The following is a 14,874-nucleotide window of genomic DNA, read 5'->3' as shown; positions in this document are numbered from 1 at the left end:
TGTGCTTAGGAGGAAAGGAAGTTGCACAGTGATTAATCAATATGGGCATTTGGGTCACAAGGAGCAGCCCTGGTGAAGGAGGACGTATTTCAAAGCCAGACAGGCCCTGAGATAGCAGCACAATAGGAAGGCATAGGACTGCTGGACAGTTGAGATAAGGATTAAACTGGAGTTGTAGAATTCAAGACAATAGCTTCTGATGAAAGGTCATTGACTGAGAAAAGCTTCAAAGGACTAAACAGAAAAATGATATTAAAAAAAATCTAAAACAAGTGTTGGGCTTGTAAACACAAAAATAAATGGGCATACAAAATTCAAGTAACATAGGACTACACATGCAAAATTTACTTATAGATTTGTTTAACGTTGCTCCCATTAGACGTGACTCGTGCACTGCCAGAGTTCGTTGATGCAGAGATTGGTGATTCTCCATTGCCAGAGAATATCACAATGAATGAAGTGAAGACATTGCAGGTTTTGTACAGGGAGCATTGTGAGGTAAGTTTTTCTGGAAGTTACTAGGGTGTAGGAGAGATGGATGGTTGAATTAACCAATCAAATTATGAGGTTATTTCATAGTTAGTGCAGGCTCTGACAGTTGTGTTCCATGCTGTATTATGCCTGCCTTCCTTTGAATGTATTGGGGTTCTGGTGAATCTTGTATTAATTAATTCTTGAGTATTCTTGCATTCCTAGGTAATGTCATGTGGCAAATTGCCTCGATGATATGATACTGTAATAAAAAATGTTGCCAGGCCCAAATCTAAACTTTACTTTGATATTCAGTTTTATTCCATATTCCAATATTTGGATAGTCCAGTTTATTTCTTAAGAGCATCACAAATCATTTGAGCTTATTTGATCTTCATGTACAAGGTACATTACATTGATATCTGCTTTCTTATACATGTAAATATGGATGGAGATTTTTGACAGTTTGATGGAGGAAGTCATCCTATGACTGTGAAAGGGTAGTTCCTTTGTGTTATGAACATGTATGTCAGCAAGACAGGTCAACAATGATAAATGTTGATTGCAGCGCATTCTAAACAATTGAAAAAAGTATTTCCATCAGTGAAGACTGGGATTCAAAAATATATATGAGTATCAGACTGACCTTTCAAAAATGAGCTGGTGAGGCTGTACTTGTGCTTTTCTTTGTTTTTTTATATGAGAATTTAAATACAATGGCTTAAGGAGCCAGTTAGGTTTATACTACTAATTTATGCGTAAATTCTTCATAGCTCATAATAAGTGATTATATAAAGCTTTTAAGAGTGCCTGTCATTGATAGATTCCTTGCCTCCACACCCTAATTCTGTGCACTCTGGAATGCTAAAATCAATAGATACTAAAATAATACTGAAAATTAAACCTCAATTTCCCTCAACCCTGGAACACCTAGTGAAGATACATACATCATGATGCTCTTCATCGACTACAGCTCGCCATTCAGTACTATCACCCCCATGGAACTGATCAGTAAGCTTCAAGACCTTGGCTTCAATACTTCTTACGCAATTGGAGCCTCGATTCCCTCCCCAGTCAGTTAGGATCAACAGAAACATTTCCTCCACAATCTCCATCAACATAGGTACACTACAAGGCTGTGTTCTTAGCCTCCGCACTACTCTTTATACTTACGATTGTGAGGTGAGGCACAGCTCCAATACAATATTTAAGTTTGCTCTTCATTATATGTAAGTTTGCTCTTGACACCACTGTCATTGCCCAAATCAAAAGTGGTGATGAATCAACATATACACTAGGAGGGAGATCAAAAATCTGGCTGAGTGGTGCCATAACAACCTCTTATTCAGTGTCAGCAAGACGAAGGAGCTTCAGGACTTCAGGAGCTTGAAACTGGAGGTTCATGAGTCAGTCCTCATTAGGGGATCAGAGGTGCAGTGGGTCAGCAACTTTAAATTCCTTGGTGTTATCATTTCAGAGGATCTGCCTTGGGTCCAACACACAAGTGCCATAACGAAGAAAGCACGGCAGTGCCTCTACTTCCTCAGGAGTTTGCAAAGATTTGACATGCTGTCTAAAACTTTGACAGACTTCTGTAGATGGCAGGAGATTGGGACTGACAAGAAATTTGATCAGCCACGATGAAATGCAAGAGCAGACTCGATGGGCCAAATGGCTTAATTCTGCTCCTATATCTTTTGGTCTTATGTGTGATGGAGAGTATGAACTGATTGCATGGAAGTTGCTGGTATGGAAACACCAATGCCCTTGAGCGGAAAACCCTGCAAAACGTGGTGGATACGGGCCAGTCCATCATGGGTAAAGGCCTTCACACAATTAAGCAAATCTACACAGAGCGTTGTCAGGATCAGTGTTTACCCCTCAACCAGAGGGGACAACTTCACTCAACTTCATTTGCCCCATCACTGAAATGTTCACACAGCCTATGGACTGACTTTTAAGGACTCTTGATATTTTTTGCTTATTTATAGTTATTTTTGTACTTACATAGTTTGTCTTTTTCATGTTAGTTGTTTGACCTACCAGTTGGGGGCGGTCTTTCATTGATTCTATATGTTTCTTAGATTTACTGTGTATGCCTGCAAGAAATTGAATCTCAGAGTTGTATATGGTGATATATAGGTACTTTAATATTTCCTTTAAGCTTTAAGCTTTGATTTATATTGAAGTAATTACAAAGTTGAATACTGCCGGGCTGTATATCAGGGAGAGAGAAAACCAGAGTCAACACCAGTGTCCTTTTATGAGATCCCTTGTTTCTTTATTTCTAAGCACATAAACCTAAAACCTTAACTGTGTATTTCTTTCTACAGTATTGTCTGATCAGCTCACTTACAACATTTTAATTTCAGATTTGTGGTATCCTCAGTATTTTGTTCTTCTGTGATACTGTTCACATTTAGTTTTAGCTCATGGTCTACATCATAACATATAGGAAAAGAGATTGGGAAGAATTATAACCAATCGAAGAGAAGTAAGTTCTCTCTATTAACATATTCACTTTCATTTTCATTTTAAAATCTTTTTTATTGATTATTATTGAAAATCAACAACAAAGAAAAATACGTCAAGATAATCAAGACAACATATCCATATGTAAAATAAGAGTTAAACTATCAATCAAACTGAACAATATTTCTATAATAATAAAAAAAAACAAAATGTAAAAGTTTTTTTTGGGAAAAGGAAAGAAGGAAAAAAGAACCCCTACTAACTAAAATTTATAAAACCCCGATAACAAAAAAAATGGGGGAAAAAACCATTTGGAGCTCAAACCCGGAGCTATACGCCATACAAGCTTCCATTAAAAAAGACATCATTCCGCCAATCAATCCATATACCCAAGCATCAGAAAAGGACCATCTTAATTAACTCAAATCAAATGATAATAATGGGCAAAAGACCCCCATCTTTTCTCGAAGTCAAATCTAGGATCGAAAGTTCGACTTCTAATTTTTTCCAAACTAAGACATAACATCACCTGAGAGAACCATTGTATCGAAGTGGGAGCAGAGGCATCTTTCCATTTCAATAAAATAGCCCTTCTAGCCAATAATGCAATTACGTGTTGATCTGATATAGAAATACCATGAATATATTGAGGAATTATACCAAACAAAACTGTCAGTTTATTAGGTTGTAAATTGATTTTCAAAGCTCTAGAAATTGTAGAAAAAATAGATTTCCAAAACTGTTTCAATACAGAACACGACCAAAACATATGTGTCAATGTAGCTATCTCAGTTTTACATCTATCACACTGACTATTTACATTAGGAAATATTTTAGACAATCTCTCCTTTGTCAAATAATAATGATGTACAATTTTAAATTGAATTAGAGAATGACTGAAACAAATCGAAGAAGAGTTGACCAACTTCAAAATTTGCAACCAATCCTCTGTTATCAAGGTCATGTTAAGCTCGCTTTCCCAATTTTGCTTAATCTTAAGTAAAGAATAGTTATCCTGTTGTAATAGTAAATTATAAATTTTCCCAATAAAACCTTTCACTAAAAGGTTCATTTTAAAAATAATGTCTAACAGGTCAGAATCTTGTATATATGGAAAATTACTTAAATATTCTCGTAAGAAGTGTCTGACCTGAAGATATTGCAAAAAATGTGAATATGAAAGGGAATATTTAGTTACTAATTTGTCAAAGGACATCAATCGGCCTTCTTGAAACAAATCCATAAAAGAAAAAATTCCTTTATTCCTCCAAAGAGAAAAGATAGGATCACTAAGTGAAGGTTTAAGTAAATAGTTTGGATAAATTAAACTAAAAAGGTTAAATTTTTTAAGATATAAAAGACTTACGAAACTGGTACCAGATTCGTAATGACTGCTTAATCATAGGATTTATATTTAAAATAGAAATTTTGGCTAATTGTACGGGTAAAGGAGCTCCTAGTAACGAAGTTAAACAAAATTGTTTCACAATTTTCAATTCCAGATCAACCCATGGTGGTCGTTCCTTTTTACCGGTCCAATATAACCAAGAACACGCATAACGTATATTAACCGCCCAATATTCTTTTTTTTTATAATTTATTTTTATTGAAGGAATGACACAATACAGAATATGTAATGGATTACATTTTCCTCCATTTTGCTTCAGTATCGTACCCCCAAAACAAACCTCCCCCCACCCGCCCTCCCCGAACATATCATGGCATCTAATATATTTACAACACAACAATTCACAAATACAAGTACGGACATTTCACAACCATACCCCCACACTAATTCAAGACGATGGCTCACACACATCTGCAACATGTCGGATGATCCAAAATACACTCATATTTACAATTCATCAACCACCCTGTGAGGTAAATTATAAGCGTGTTAAATGGGAGGCAACTTCCCAAGTACAATCAAATGCCCTCAACTAGTAGGTAATTCCTTAAGACTCCCAAAGTGTGATAAGAAAGGTCCCCATTTCGAATAGAACTTTTTCACAGACCCCCTCAAAGTGAATTTAATCTTTTCTAATTTCAGAAAAAACATTACATCTTCTAACCAAGTAGCAGCAGTTGGGGGGGTGGCAGATTTCCAAACCAGCAAAATTCTCCTACGGGCCAATAACAATGTAAATGCAATGATATCCGACTGGCTTGCATTTAAACCCAAATCATCATCTGCCACACCAAATACAGTTATAAGCGGGCAAGGTCTCAGTGTCACCCCCAAAACCACACTGATAATTTTAAAAACCAGTGCCCAATAGTCATCAAGCCGAGGGCATGACCAAAATGCATGTACTAAACCAGCCGGAGAGAAGGAACACCTGTCACAGCCAGCGTCTGTCCCAGGGTATATGTCTGCAAGTCTGGCTTTACTTAAATGTACCCTGTGTAAAACTTTAAATTGTATGAGCCCCAGTCTAGCACATGATGATGAGAAATGAACCCTATTCAATACTTTTGCCCAATATTCCTCCGCCAGATCCATACCGAGGTCATCCTCCCACCTATTCTTAGTTTTGTTTAGATCTTGAACTCCCAAAGACATCAGCTGAGAGTATAGTTCAGAGATCAGCCCCTTATTGTTAAAGCTAAGAGTGAGTTTTTCCCATAACATAGCAGGTGGTAGAACAGGAAAAGAGGGAAATTTTTCCTTGACAAAGTGGCGAATCTGCAAGTATTTTAAAAAAATGATTATGCGGAAGGCCATACTTACCGCGCAGGTTATCAAAACTATCAAATATGTTATCAGTATACAAATCCTTAATGCGCATAAGACTGTTCAAACCCCATTGTCTGAAAGCTGAATCAAATGTGGAGGGAGGAAATAAATGTTTTTTTATGAATGGGACCCAAAACTGAAGCTGATATGAATTTATAGTGGCAGCGAAATTGATTAAAAATTTTGAGGGTGGGGAGCACGACCGGGTTAGATGTGAATTGAGAGGATTTCAATGGTAAGGAAGAATACACCAAAGCTGGGAGAGACGAGGAGTGGCAAGACCGTGACTCAAGCAGGCACCAGATTATATCTGGCCGGTGAAGCCAAAATAATACTTTTTGAATGTTCGATGCCCAGTAATAATGAATAAAGCTGGGAAGACCCATTCCACTTACGTCACGACCTCTTTGGAGAGTGTGCTTATTAACCCTTGGGACCTTATTTTCCCAAATAAAGGTGGTTATAGCTTGGTCCCAATAATATATTCTTAAATTAGGCAAAGTAAGACCTCCATCCTTTTTTAATTTTTGTAAATGACATTTTCCAATTCTTGGTCTTTTATTATTCCAAACAAAAGATGAAATAATAGAGTCAACCTGATCAAAAAACTTCTTAATTAAAAAAATAGGAATATTTTGAAATACATATAAAAATTTTGGTAAAATCATCATTTTAACTGCATGAATTCCACCAACTAATGAAAGTGTAAGTGGATTCCATCTAGAAAAAAATTGCTTCATAAAATCCACTAAGGGAACTAAATTAGCTCTATAAAGGTCTCCATAGTTTTTAGTAATGATAATACCTAAATATTTAAAAGAATCCGTAACTTTAAAAGGAATGTCATCATATATAGAAGCAGAATCATTTAAAGGAAATAATTCACTTTTATGCAGGTTTAATTTGTATCCTGAAAACAATCCAAATTCATTTAATAATTACAATAAACTAGGAATCGATTCTTCAGGATTCGAAACATCAACTAAAAGATCATCCGAATAAAGGGAAATCTTATGAATAGTCCCATTTATAGAAATTCCTTCAATATTTTTAGCTTCACGAAGTTCAGTAGCCAAAGGTTCAAACATCAAATTAAATAACAAAGGGCTTAACGGACATCCTTGTCTCGTACCCCGCGAAAGTAGGAAAAAGGGGGATCTACAGTTAGTAGTAATAACAGTGGCAATAGGGCTTCTATATATCAATCTAATCCATTTATTAAAATTAGTACCAAAGCCAAATTTCTCTAAAACTTTAAATAGACATTTCCATTCAACTCTATCAAATGCCTTTTCAGCATCTAGAGAAACAACACATTGGGGAGTCTTAAAGAAGAATAAGTATATAACATTTAACAGTCCCCGAGTGTTAGAAAAGGAACAACGACCTTTTATAAAACCAGTTTGATCCTGAGAAATAATTTTAGCTAGTATATTCTCCATCCGATTAGCCATTATTTTTGAAAGAATTTTAGCGTCCGCATTTAATAATGAAATAGGTCTATATGAAGCACAATCAGTAGAGTCTTTATCTTTCTTAAGAATTAAAGAAATAGAAGCTTCATAAAATGTGGAAGGTAACTCTCCTAGCAGAAAAGAATCTTTAAGCATTTCCAACATATAAGGAGTAAGCAAATCTTCAATTTTTTTTTATAAAATCCTACAGAAAAACCATCCAATCCAGGAGCTTTACCAGATTGCATTGAAAGAATAGCTTTCTGAATTTCTCTTTCAGTAAAAGGAGCATCAAGAATTTGCTGATCTTCAACAGATATTATAGGAAAATCAATCTTTTGTAAAAAGGCATCCATATTAGAAGGGTCAGCTGGAAACTGAGATTTATAGAGTTCACTATAACAGTCTTGAAAAATTTTATTAGTATCTTCATAATTACAAACTAAACTACTATCTCCCTTACGAATTTTTAAAATTTGTCTTTTAGCTCTAACTGCTTTAAGTTGAGATGTTAATAGCTTGTTACTTTGAGGCATCACATCTTAAGAATATCCTTAATGGTGGGTAGGGTTGTGTTCGTGATAAAGCTAACTGAGTCTGCAACCCTCTCCAGCCCCTTATCCTGTGCATTGGAGCCTTCATACCAGGCTGTGATTCAGTCAATCAGAATGCTGTTCATCTACAGAAATTTGCAGAGTCTTTGACGACATACCAAATCTCCTCAAGTGCCTAACGAAGCAAAGCTGCTCATGTGCCTTCTTTGTAATCGCATCAATGTGTTAGGCCCAGGATAGATCCCCTGAAATGTTGACACCAGGAACTTGAAGTGGTGACCTGATGTGTGTTCTCCTAGCATTCCTGTACACCCTCTCACCTCTCCTAGCAATTAAGAAAAGTTGTTTTGGGAAAATCTATTTAGTTTTTCCATATGGTAAAACACAGAAACATGCCATTCAGCCCATCTAATCCATGCTGAACGATTATTCTGCCTAACACAAAATAATCTGCAGATGCTGGGGTCAAAGCCACACTCACAACACGCTGGAGAAACTCAGCAGGTCGGGCAGCATCCGTGGAAAAGATCAGTTGACGTTTCGGGCCAGAACCCTTCGTCAGGACTGTAGAGGGAAGGGGCAGAGGCCCTATAAAGAAGGTGGGGGGAGGGTGGGAAGGAGAAGACTGGTAGGTTCCAGGTGAAAAACCAGTAAGGGGAAAGATAGGTGGGGTCCTAGTCCCATCAACCTGCACTTGGACGCCTGCCTTCCATACCCCTCCCGTTCATGTATTTATCAAAGACCATGCAAAGAAAACCCATCTGAAATGTTAAACTAGGTAGATCCTGCAGTTAAAAGCTGATGGATAGATCTGTAGAGAATTCTCAGTTTTGATTCGATGATTGGTGTGACCTTCTGCGACTGCTAGCCATAGGCTCTGGGCACCCTACACTGTGCCATAGGGTCAATTGACAGTGTAAGCTTCCAGAATTTTTTCCCCCAATAAGACGGCAGCACGCATGTTTGCTCTGGGCTCTCCGGGTCAAAATAAAGGTCGAATTGCTCGTTTACATCTTTGAGAACATCAAGTATTGCAGGTCTACCCCGTCAGCGAGTTGCTCCATAATGGAGGATCGGGACTTGGTACGGATCGTGTGCTACCTGCTATAGGAAGGTGTTGGAGTCAGTGTGCGGAGGCAGTGGGCAGTCTAACAAAAAGTGTGAGTTATTGTCTTGGATATTTTTCTTGTGATCGCAAGACCCTGTTGGAAATCCGGTTCACTAGTTCATTGGTGAGACCGACAGTAAGGGAGCTGAGTGGACCAGGCCCTCATGAGATGCGGTTGCCTGTTGCAGTCATCCAGGGAAGGAAACACCGGAGGTGGTGTGGTGTGGCAGGCATCCATGCTGGGTTGGGAGTTTCCCCCTCCAATCGGTGCCGCCCTCCAGGGGGTAGAAGACAAGCTGGATTGCGTTCATCTGTGGCACTAGCACATAATGATTGGACTGATGCGGGCTTGATCTTGCTGATAACATCCATGCATCATCAATCTACAGGACATGTCTTGGGCTGTATTATTTTGTTTATTGTGTGACTTTATGTTGTTATTGTAATTACATGTGCTATTTGTGCCTTGTGCTGTGTATGACTGTTGGTACTGTGTTTTTCACTTTGGTCCTGGAGGAACACTGTTTCATCTGGCTGTATTCATGTATGGTTGAATAACAATTAAACTTGAACTTGAACTTCAGCTTCAGATTTCCCTGCCCTCATATGCACCAGCTTCAACTGGCACACTTTCAAATACTTTTTGAGTGTTACAAAATAACTGGTGTATCTGAGGGCAGGGCCTTAATGGCTGTAATGCAGAGGACACTCTGAACCTTGCACAGGGTCTTGCTAATCAGCTATAAAAAGTGTGGTCCAAGGGCAGACCACCAGCAATTTCCACAAACTAGGCAGTGATTACAGCTGGAAGCAGATGCTAAAAATGTGGTATTGCCACCATTTTAATTAGCCTAATTACTATCAGAATCAGATTTAATATCACCGGCATATGACGTGAAATTTGTTAATTTTACGGTAGTAGTACAATGATATACATGATAGATAAATACAGAGAAAAATAATGAGTTGCATTAAATATATATATGTCTTATTACATAGTTATGTTAAAATAAGTAATGCAAAATAACAGAAATAAAAAAGTAATGAGGTAGTGTTTATGGGTTCAATGTCCATTTAGAAATTGGATGGCAGAGGGGAAGAAGCTGTTCCTGAATCACTGAGTGTGTGCCTTCAGGCTTCTGTACCTCCCTCCCAATAGCAGCACTGTGAAGAGGCCACGGTGGTGGGGATCCCTGATGATGGACACCACCATTCTAAGCTAGGGCTTTACTCTCTGGAGAGAAGGAGGATGAGAGGAGACATGATAGAGGTGTACAAGATAATAAGAGGAATAGATAGAGTGGATAGCCAGCGCCTCTTCCCCAGGGCACCACTGCTCAATACAAGAGGACATGGCTTTAAGGTAAGGGGTGGGACGTTCAAGGGGGATATTAGAGGAAGGTTTTTTACTCAGAGAGTGGTTGGCGTGTGGAATGCACTGCCTGAGTCAGTGGTGGAGGCAGATACACTAGTGAAGTTTAAGAGACTACTAGACAGGTATATGGAGGAATTTAAGGTGGGGGGGGTTATATGGGAGGCAGGGTTTGAGGGTCGGCACAACATTGTGGACCGAAGGCACCAATCCTTGAAGATGTCTTGGATACTATAGAGGCTGGTACCCATGACAGAGCTGACTAATTTTACAGTCTTCGGCCTCGTCATCTTCAAAATACATGTGATGTCTTTTATACTGAAAAGTAGAAATTTTCTGTGTACAAACATGAAGTCAATTTATTCCGAGTACAGTCACACATTTGTGTGTTTAATGCACTCCTGTAGATGTGCTTTTCCCCAGCAGGTTTCAAGTATAGAGTTTGGCTGCTGTAGAGTTCTGCTTAGAGTGGCACAGGCCTCCAGTGAAGCAATGTGTGAATTCACATGTTGTTGTGTGAATGAAGCCACTGGAGAAAAGATATGCTTCTTTATTCAACAAAACCAGATACAGCAGGCATCGTATGGAGACACTTTTGGTCAAAAGGTCTCACTGGCCCAATGTAGGGCTCGGTATTTTATGTGCTAAACATTAAAAGACTATTCGATATTTACCATGGCTTCTTTGAAACTATACAAGAACTACACCTGATTCGCACCCACACCACAAACATTGAAATGAATTTTAATCAGCATTGTCTGGTTTGTGATTCATGGCTTTTAGGAACCTGTTGTTCTGCAATTTACATTCAGATTTGAAGATTGGTGGCTAGAGTAGTTTGCTAAATGTAAATGTGCCACACCCAAAAATCAATTTTCATGGCCCTCGTGGACAAAAATAAATTGGTACCAGGAAAGGCCACCCTTAAGGAGGATCTACTCAAGTAAACCAGCAGAAATACCCTGCCTTGGAATTCCACTCCCTCCCCCCCCCCCATTAATTCATCTGTATCAACATCTACCCTGTCATCCCTAAATCACTATCTACAAAATGCTAATATAGTGAGATTATTCCAGAAATTTGAACAACAGTCTTTGGAAATGCGGCTTCTTTCATATGCCTGTTGACTCTTCCCCTGCACACCGATTGCAACGTAATCACATTCCTCATCTTCACCCTTTCACACTCTGGTCACTAAAACTCTTTCTTTCCAGGGGCACCAGCAAGGTAAACAGATGAGGCTCACAGATGTACAGGAAGGGGTTGGGGTGGTCTCTATTTGAATGACTGCAAGGACTTCTCCCTGGTGGCACCTCCTTCTGAGCAATCCAGTCAGTCGCTGGCCAGACTGCTGAAGGGGCTCGGCTCATTTGTATTCACTCCCCATTCAGGCTGGGGATGACCACCTTCAGATGCCACGTGCAATCGTTCTCAGTCTGGAATGCTATTGAAGTTGTGGAATCTATTGTCTCTGCTTTAACTTAAATCCCCCCCCATCTATTTTCCCCAATAGACTTTTTTATTCTATGCTTTTCAGCTAATCATCTACCTTCAGCAACCAACCTTCATTACAGAGTACCGTCACCATTACACTTCAGCATGCTATTCACGGGGTTCTGTCAGTGCTGTCATTGTCTTTTGCCTTTGATTTGTTGTGGGTGTGTTTCCATCAACTGTGGTCAGGTCTGGTATGGCTGGCTGGTTCTCTTAAGTTCTCTGTGATAACATGTTTACTGGGTATGGTTGATTCCCTGCTGTCTCTGTGGAAGCAACAAGAAGGTGAGTTGTACGGTTTAACCTGCATCCAGTGTTTCCATTGGCTGCCTCGTCGAATCTGCATACAGACACAAGTTAAAGGTACCATCTGCGGTCCTATCCATCTGAGAGCAAACCCTGCCCTTTCAGGCAGCAACCTCACCATGACATGGTCACCTGGCTGTGGGAGGACCTTTCCCTTTGGCTCTCTCTGATCAGCAACATGATTAGCAACACTAAGTTGGTTACAAAGGTCTTTCACATACTGTGTCCCTCTATCCCTGTAAGCCTCAGGCTCACCACAACACGTAATTACCCCATAAGGGAGTTGCATTGCTCGACCCATCAATAGCTCATAAGAGCTGAGAGTTGGGATTGGGGTTGCTCATAATCTTATCAGGATTCCTGGTAATACATCAACCCATGTCTTATCTGTTTCAGCCACAGCTTTGGCTAAAGCTTTCTTGATTGTTTGGTTCATCCTTTCTACCATTCCTGAACTCTGAGGGTGCGAGGGTATGTGGAACTGTTGTTGAATCCCTCACAGTCAATACATTTCCTTCACCACTTTTCCTGTGAAACGTGCTCTCTGATCCGAGTCCACCTAGACTGGGGTTCCCCACCTTGGGAGGATTTCCTCAGCTAGAATCCATGCAGTGGTGTTGGCAAAGCCTCTGCACACTATGGTTAGAAACCATAGAAAAACTATAGCACAGAAACAGGCCTTTTGGCCCTTCTTGGCTGTGCCGAACCATTTTCTGCCTAGTCCCACTGACCTGCACACAGACCATATCCCTCCATACACCTCCCATCCATGTATCTGTCCAATTTATTCTTAAATGTTAAAAAAGAACCCGCATTTACCACCACGTCTGGCAGCTCATTCCATACTCCCACCACTCTCTGTGTGAAGAAGCCCCCCCCGAATGTTCCCTTTAAACTTTTCCCCCCTCACCCTTAACCCATGTCCTCTGGTTTTTTCCCCTTGCCTCAGTGGAAAAAGACTGCTTGCATTCACTCTATCAATACTCATCATAATTTTATATACCTCTATCAAATCTCCCCTCATTCTTCTACACTCCAGGGAATAAAGTCCTAACCTATTCAGCCTTTCTCTGTAACTGAGTTTCTCAAGTCCTGGCAACATCCTTGTAAACCTTCTCTGCACTCTTTCAACCTTATTTATATCCTTCCTGTAATTTGGTGACCAAAACTGAACACAATACTCCAGATTCGGCCTCACCAATGCCTTATACAACCTCATCATAACATTCCAGCTCTTATACTCAATACTTTGATTAATAAAGGCCAATGTACCAACAGCTCTCTTTACGACCCTATCTACCTGTGATGCCACTTTTAGGGAATTTTGTATCTGTATTCCCAGATTCCTCTGTTCCACTGCACTCTTCAGTGCCTTACCATTAACCCTGTATGTTCTACCTTGGTTTGTCCTTCCAACGTGCAATACCTCACACTTGTCTGTATTAAACTCCATCTGCCATTTTTCAGCCCATTTTTCCAGCTGGTCCAAGTCCCTCTGCAGGCTCTGAAAACCTTCCTCACTGTCTACTACACCTCCAATCTTTGTATCATCAGCAAATTTGCTGATCCAATTTACCACATTATCATCCAGATCATTGATATAGATGACAAATAACAATGGACCCAGCACTGATCCCTGTGGCACACCACTAGTCACAGGCCTCCACTCGGAGAAGCAATTCTCTACTACCACTCTTTGGCTTCTTCCATTCAGCCAATGTCTAATCCAATTTACCACCTCTCCATGTATACCTAGCGACTGAATTTTCCTAACTAACCTCCCATGCGGGACCTTGTCAAAGGCCTTACTGAAGTCCATGTAGACAATATCCACTGCCTTCGCTTCATCCACTTTCCTGGTAGCCTCCTCGAAAAACTCCGATAGATTGGTCAAACATGACCTACCACGCACAAAGCCATGTTGACTCTCCCTAATAAGTCCCTGTCTATCCAAATGCTTGTAGATTCTGTCTCTTAGTACTCCCTCCAATAACTTACCTACTACTGATGTTAAACTTAACGGCCTATAATTTCCCGGATTACTTTTCGATCCTTTTTTAAAGAACAGAACAACATGAGCCATTCTCCAGTCCTCCGGCACCTCACCTGTAGACAGCAACATTTTAAATATATCTGCCAGGGCCCCTGCAATTTCAACACTAGTCTCCTTCAAGGTCCGAGGGAACACCCGTCAGGTCCCGGGGATTTATCCACTTTAATTTTCCTCAAGACAACAAGCACCTCCTCCTTTTCGATCTGTACAGTTTCCATGATCTCACTACTTGTTTCCCTTAATTCCATAGACTTCATGCCAATTTCCTTAGTAAATACGACGCAAAAATCCTATTTAAGATCTCCCCCATTTCCTTTGGTTCCGCACATAGCCGACCACTCTGATCTTCAAGAGGACCAATTTTATCCCTTACAATCCTTTTGCTCTTAATATACCTGTAAAAGCTCTTTGGATTATCCTTCACTTTGACTGCCAAGGCAACCTCATGTCTTCTTTTAGCCCTCCCGATTTCTTTCTTAAGTATTTTCTTGCACTTCTTATACTCCTCAAACACCTTATTTACTCCCTGTTTCCTATACATGTCATGCAACTCCCTTTTCTTCTTTATCAGCGTTGCAATATCCCTTGAGAATCAAGGTTCCTTATTCCTATTCACTTTGCCTTTAATCCTGACAGGAACATACAAACTCTGCACTCTCAAAATTTCTCCTTTGAAGGCTTCCCACCTACCGATCACATCCTTGCCAGAGAACAACCTGTCCCAATCCATGCTTCTTAGATCCTTTCTCATTTCTTCAAATTTGGCCTTCTTCCAGTTCAGAACCTCAACCCTAGGACCAGATCTATCCTTGTCCATGATCAAGTTGAAACTAATGGTGTTATGATCACTGGA

At 39.8% G+C, this 14,874-nt stretch overlaps 1 protein-coding gene across 2 annotated transcripts in view; it reads left to right on the top strand.

Annotated features, from left to right (window-relative positions):
• rfx2 (regulatory factor X, 2 (influences HLA class II expression)) overlaps positions 1-14,874 on the top strand; it is a 220,443-nt gene that overhangs the window by 146,192 nt on the left and 59,377 nt on the right. For both annotated transcript variants that reach the window (XM_063032557.1, XM_063032556.1), the window contains exon 10: positions 380-498. In XM_063032557.1, the coding sequence (XP_062888627.1) occupies positions 380-498 (119 nt within the window). The remainder of the gene's footprint in view (positions 1-379; positions 499-14,874) is intronic.

Source organism: Mobula hypostoma, chromosome 24 (genome assembly GCF_963921235.1).
Source record: "Mobula hypostoma chromosome 24, sMobHyp1.1, whole genome shotgun sequence".
Lineage (NCBI taxonomy): Eukaryota > Metazoa > Chordata > Chondrichthyes > Myliobatiformes > Myliobatidae > Mobula > Mobula hypostoma.
The sequence above is the reverse complement of the archived record's forward strand: the minus strand, read 5'-3'. Positions and strand labels throughout refer to the sequence as shown.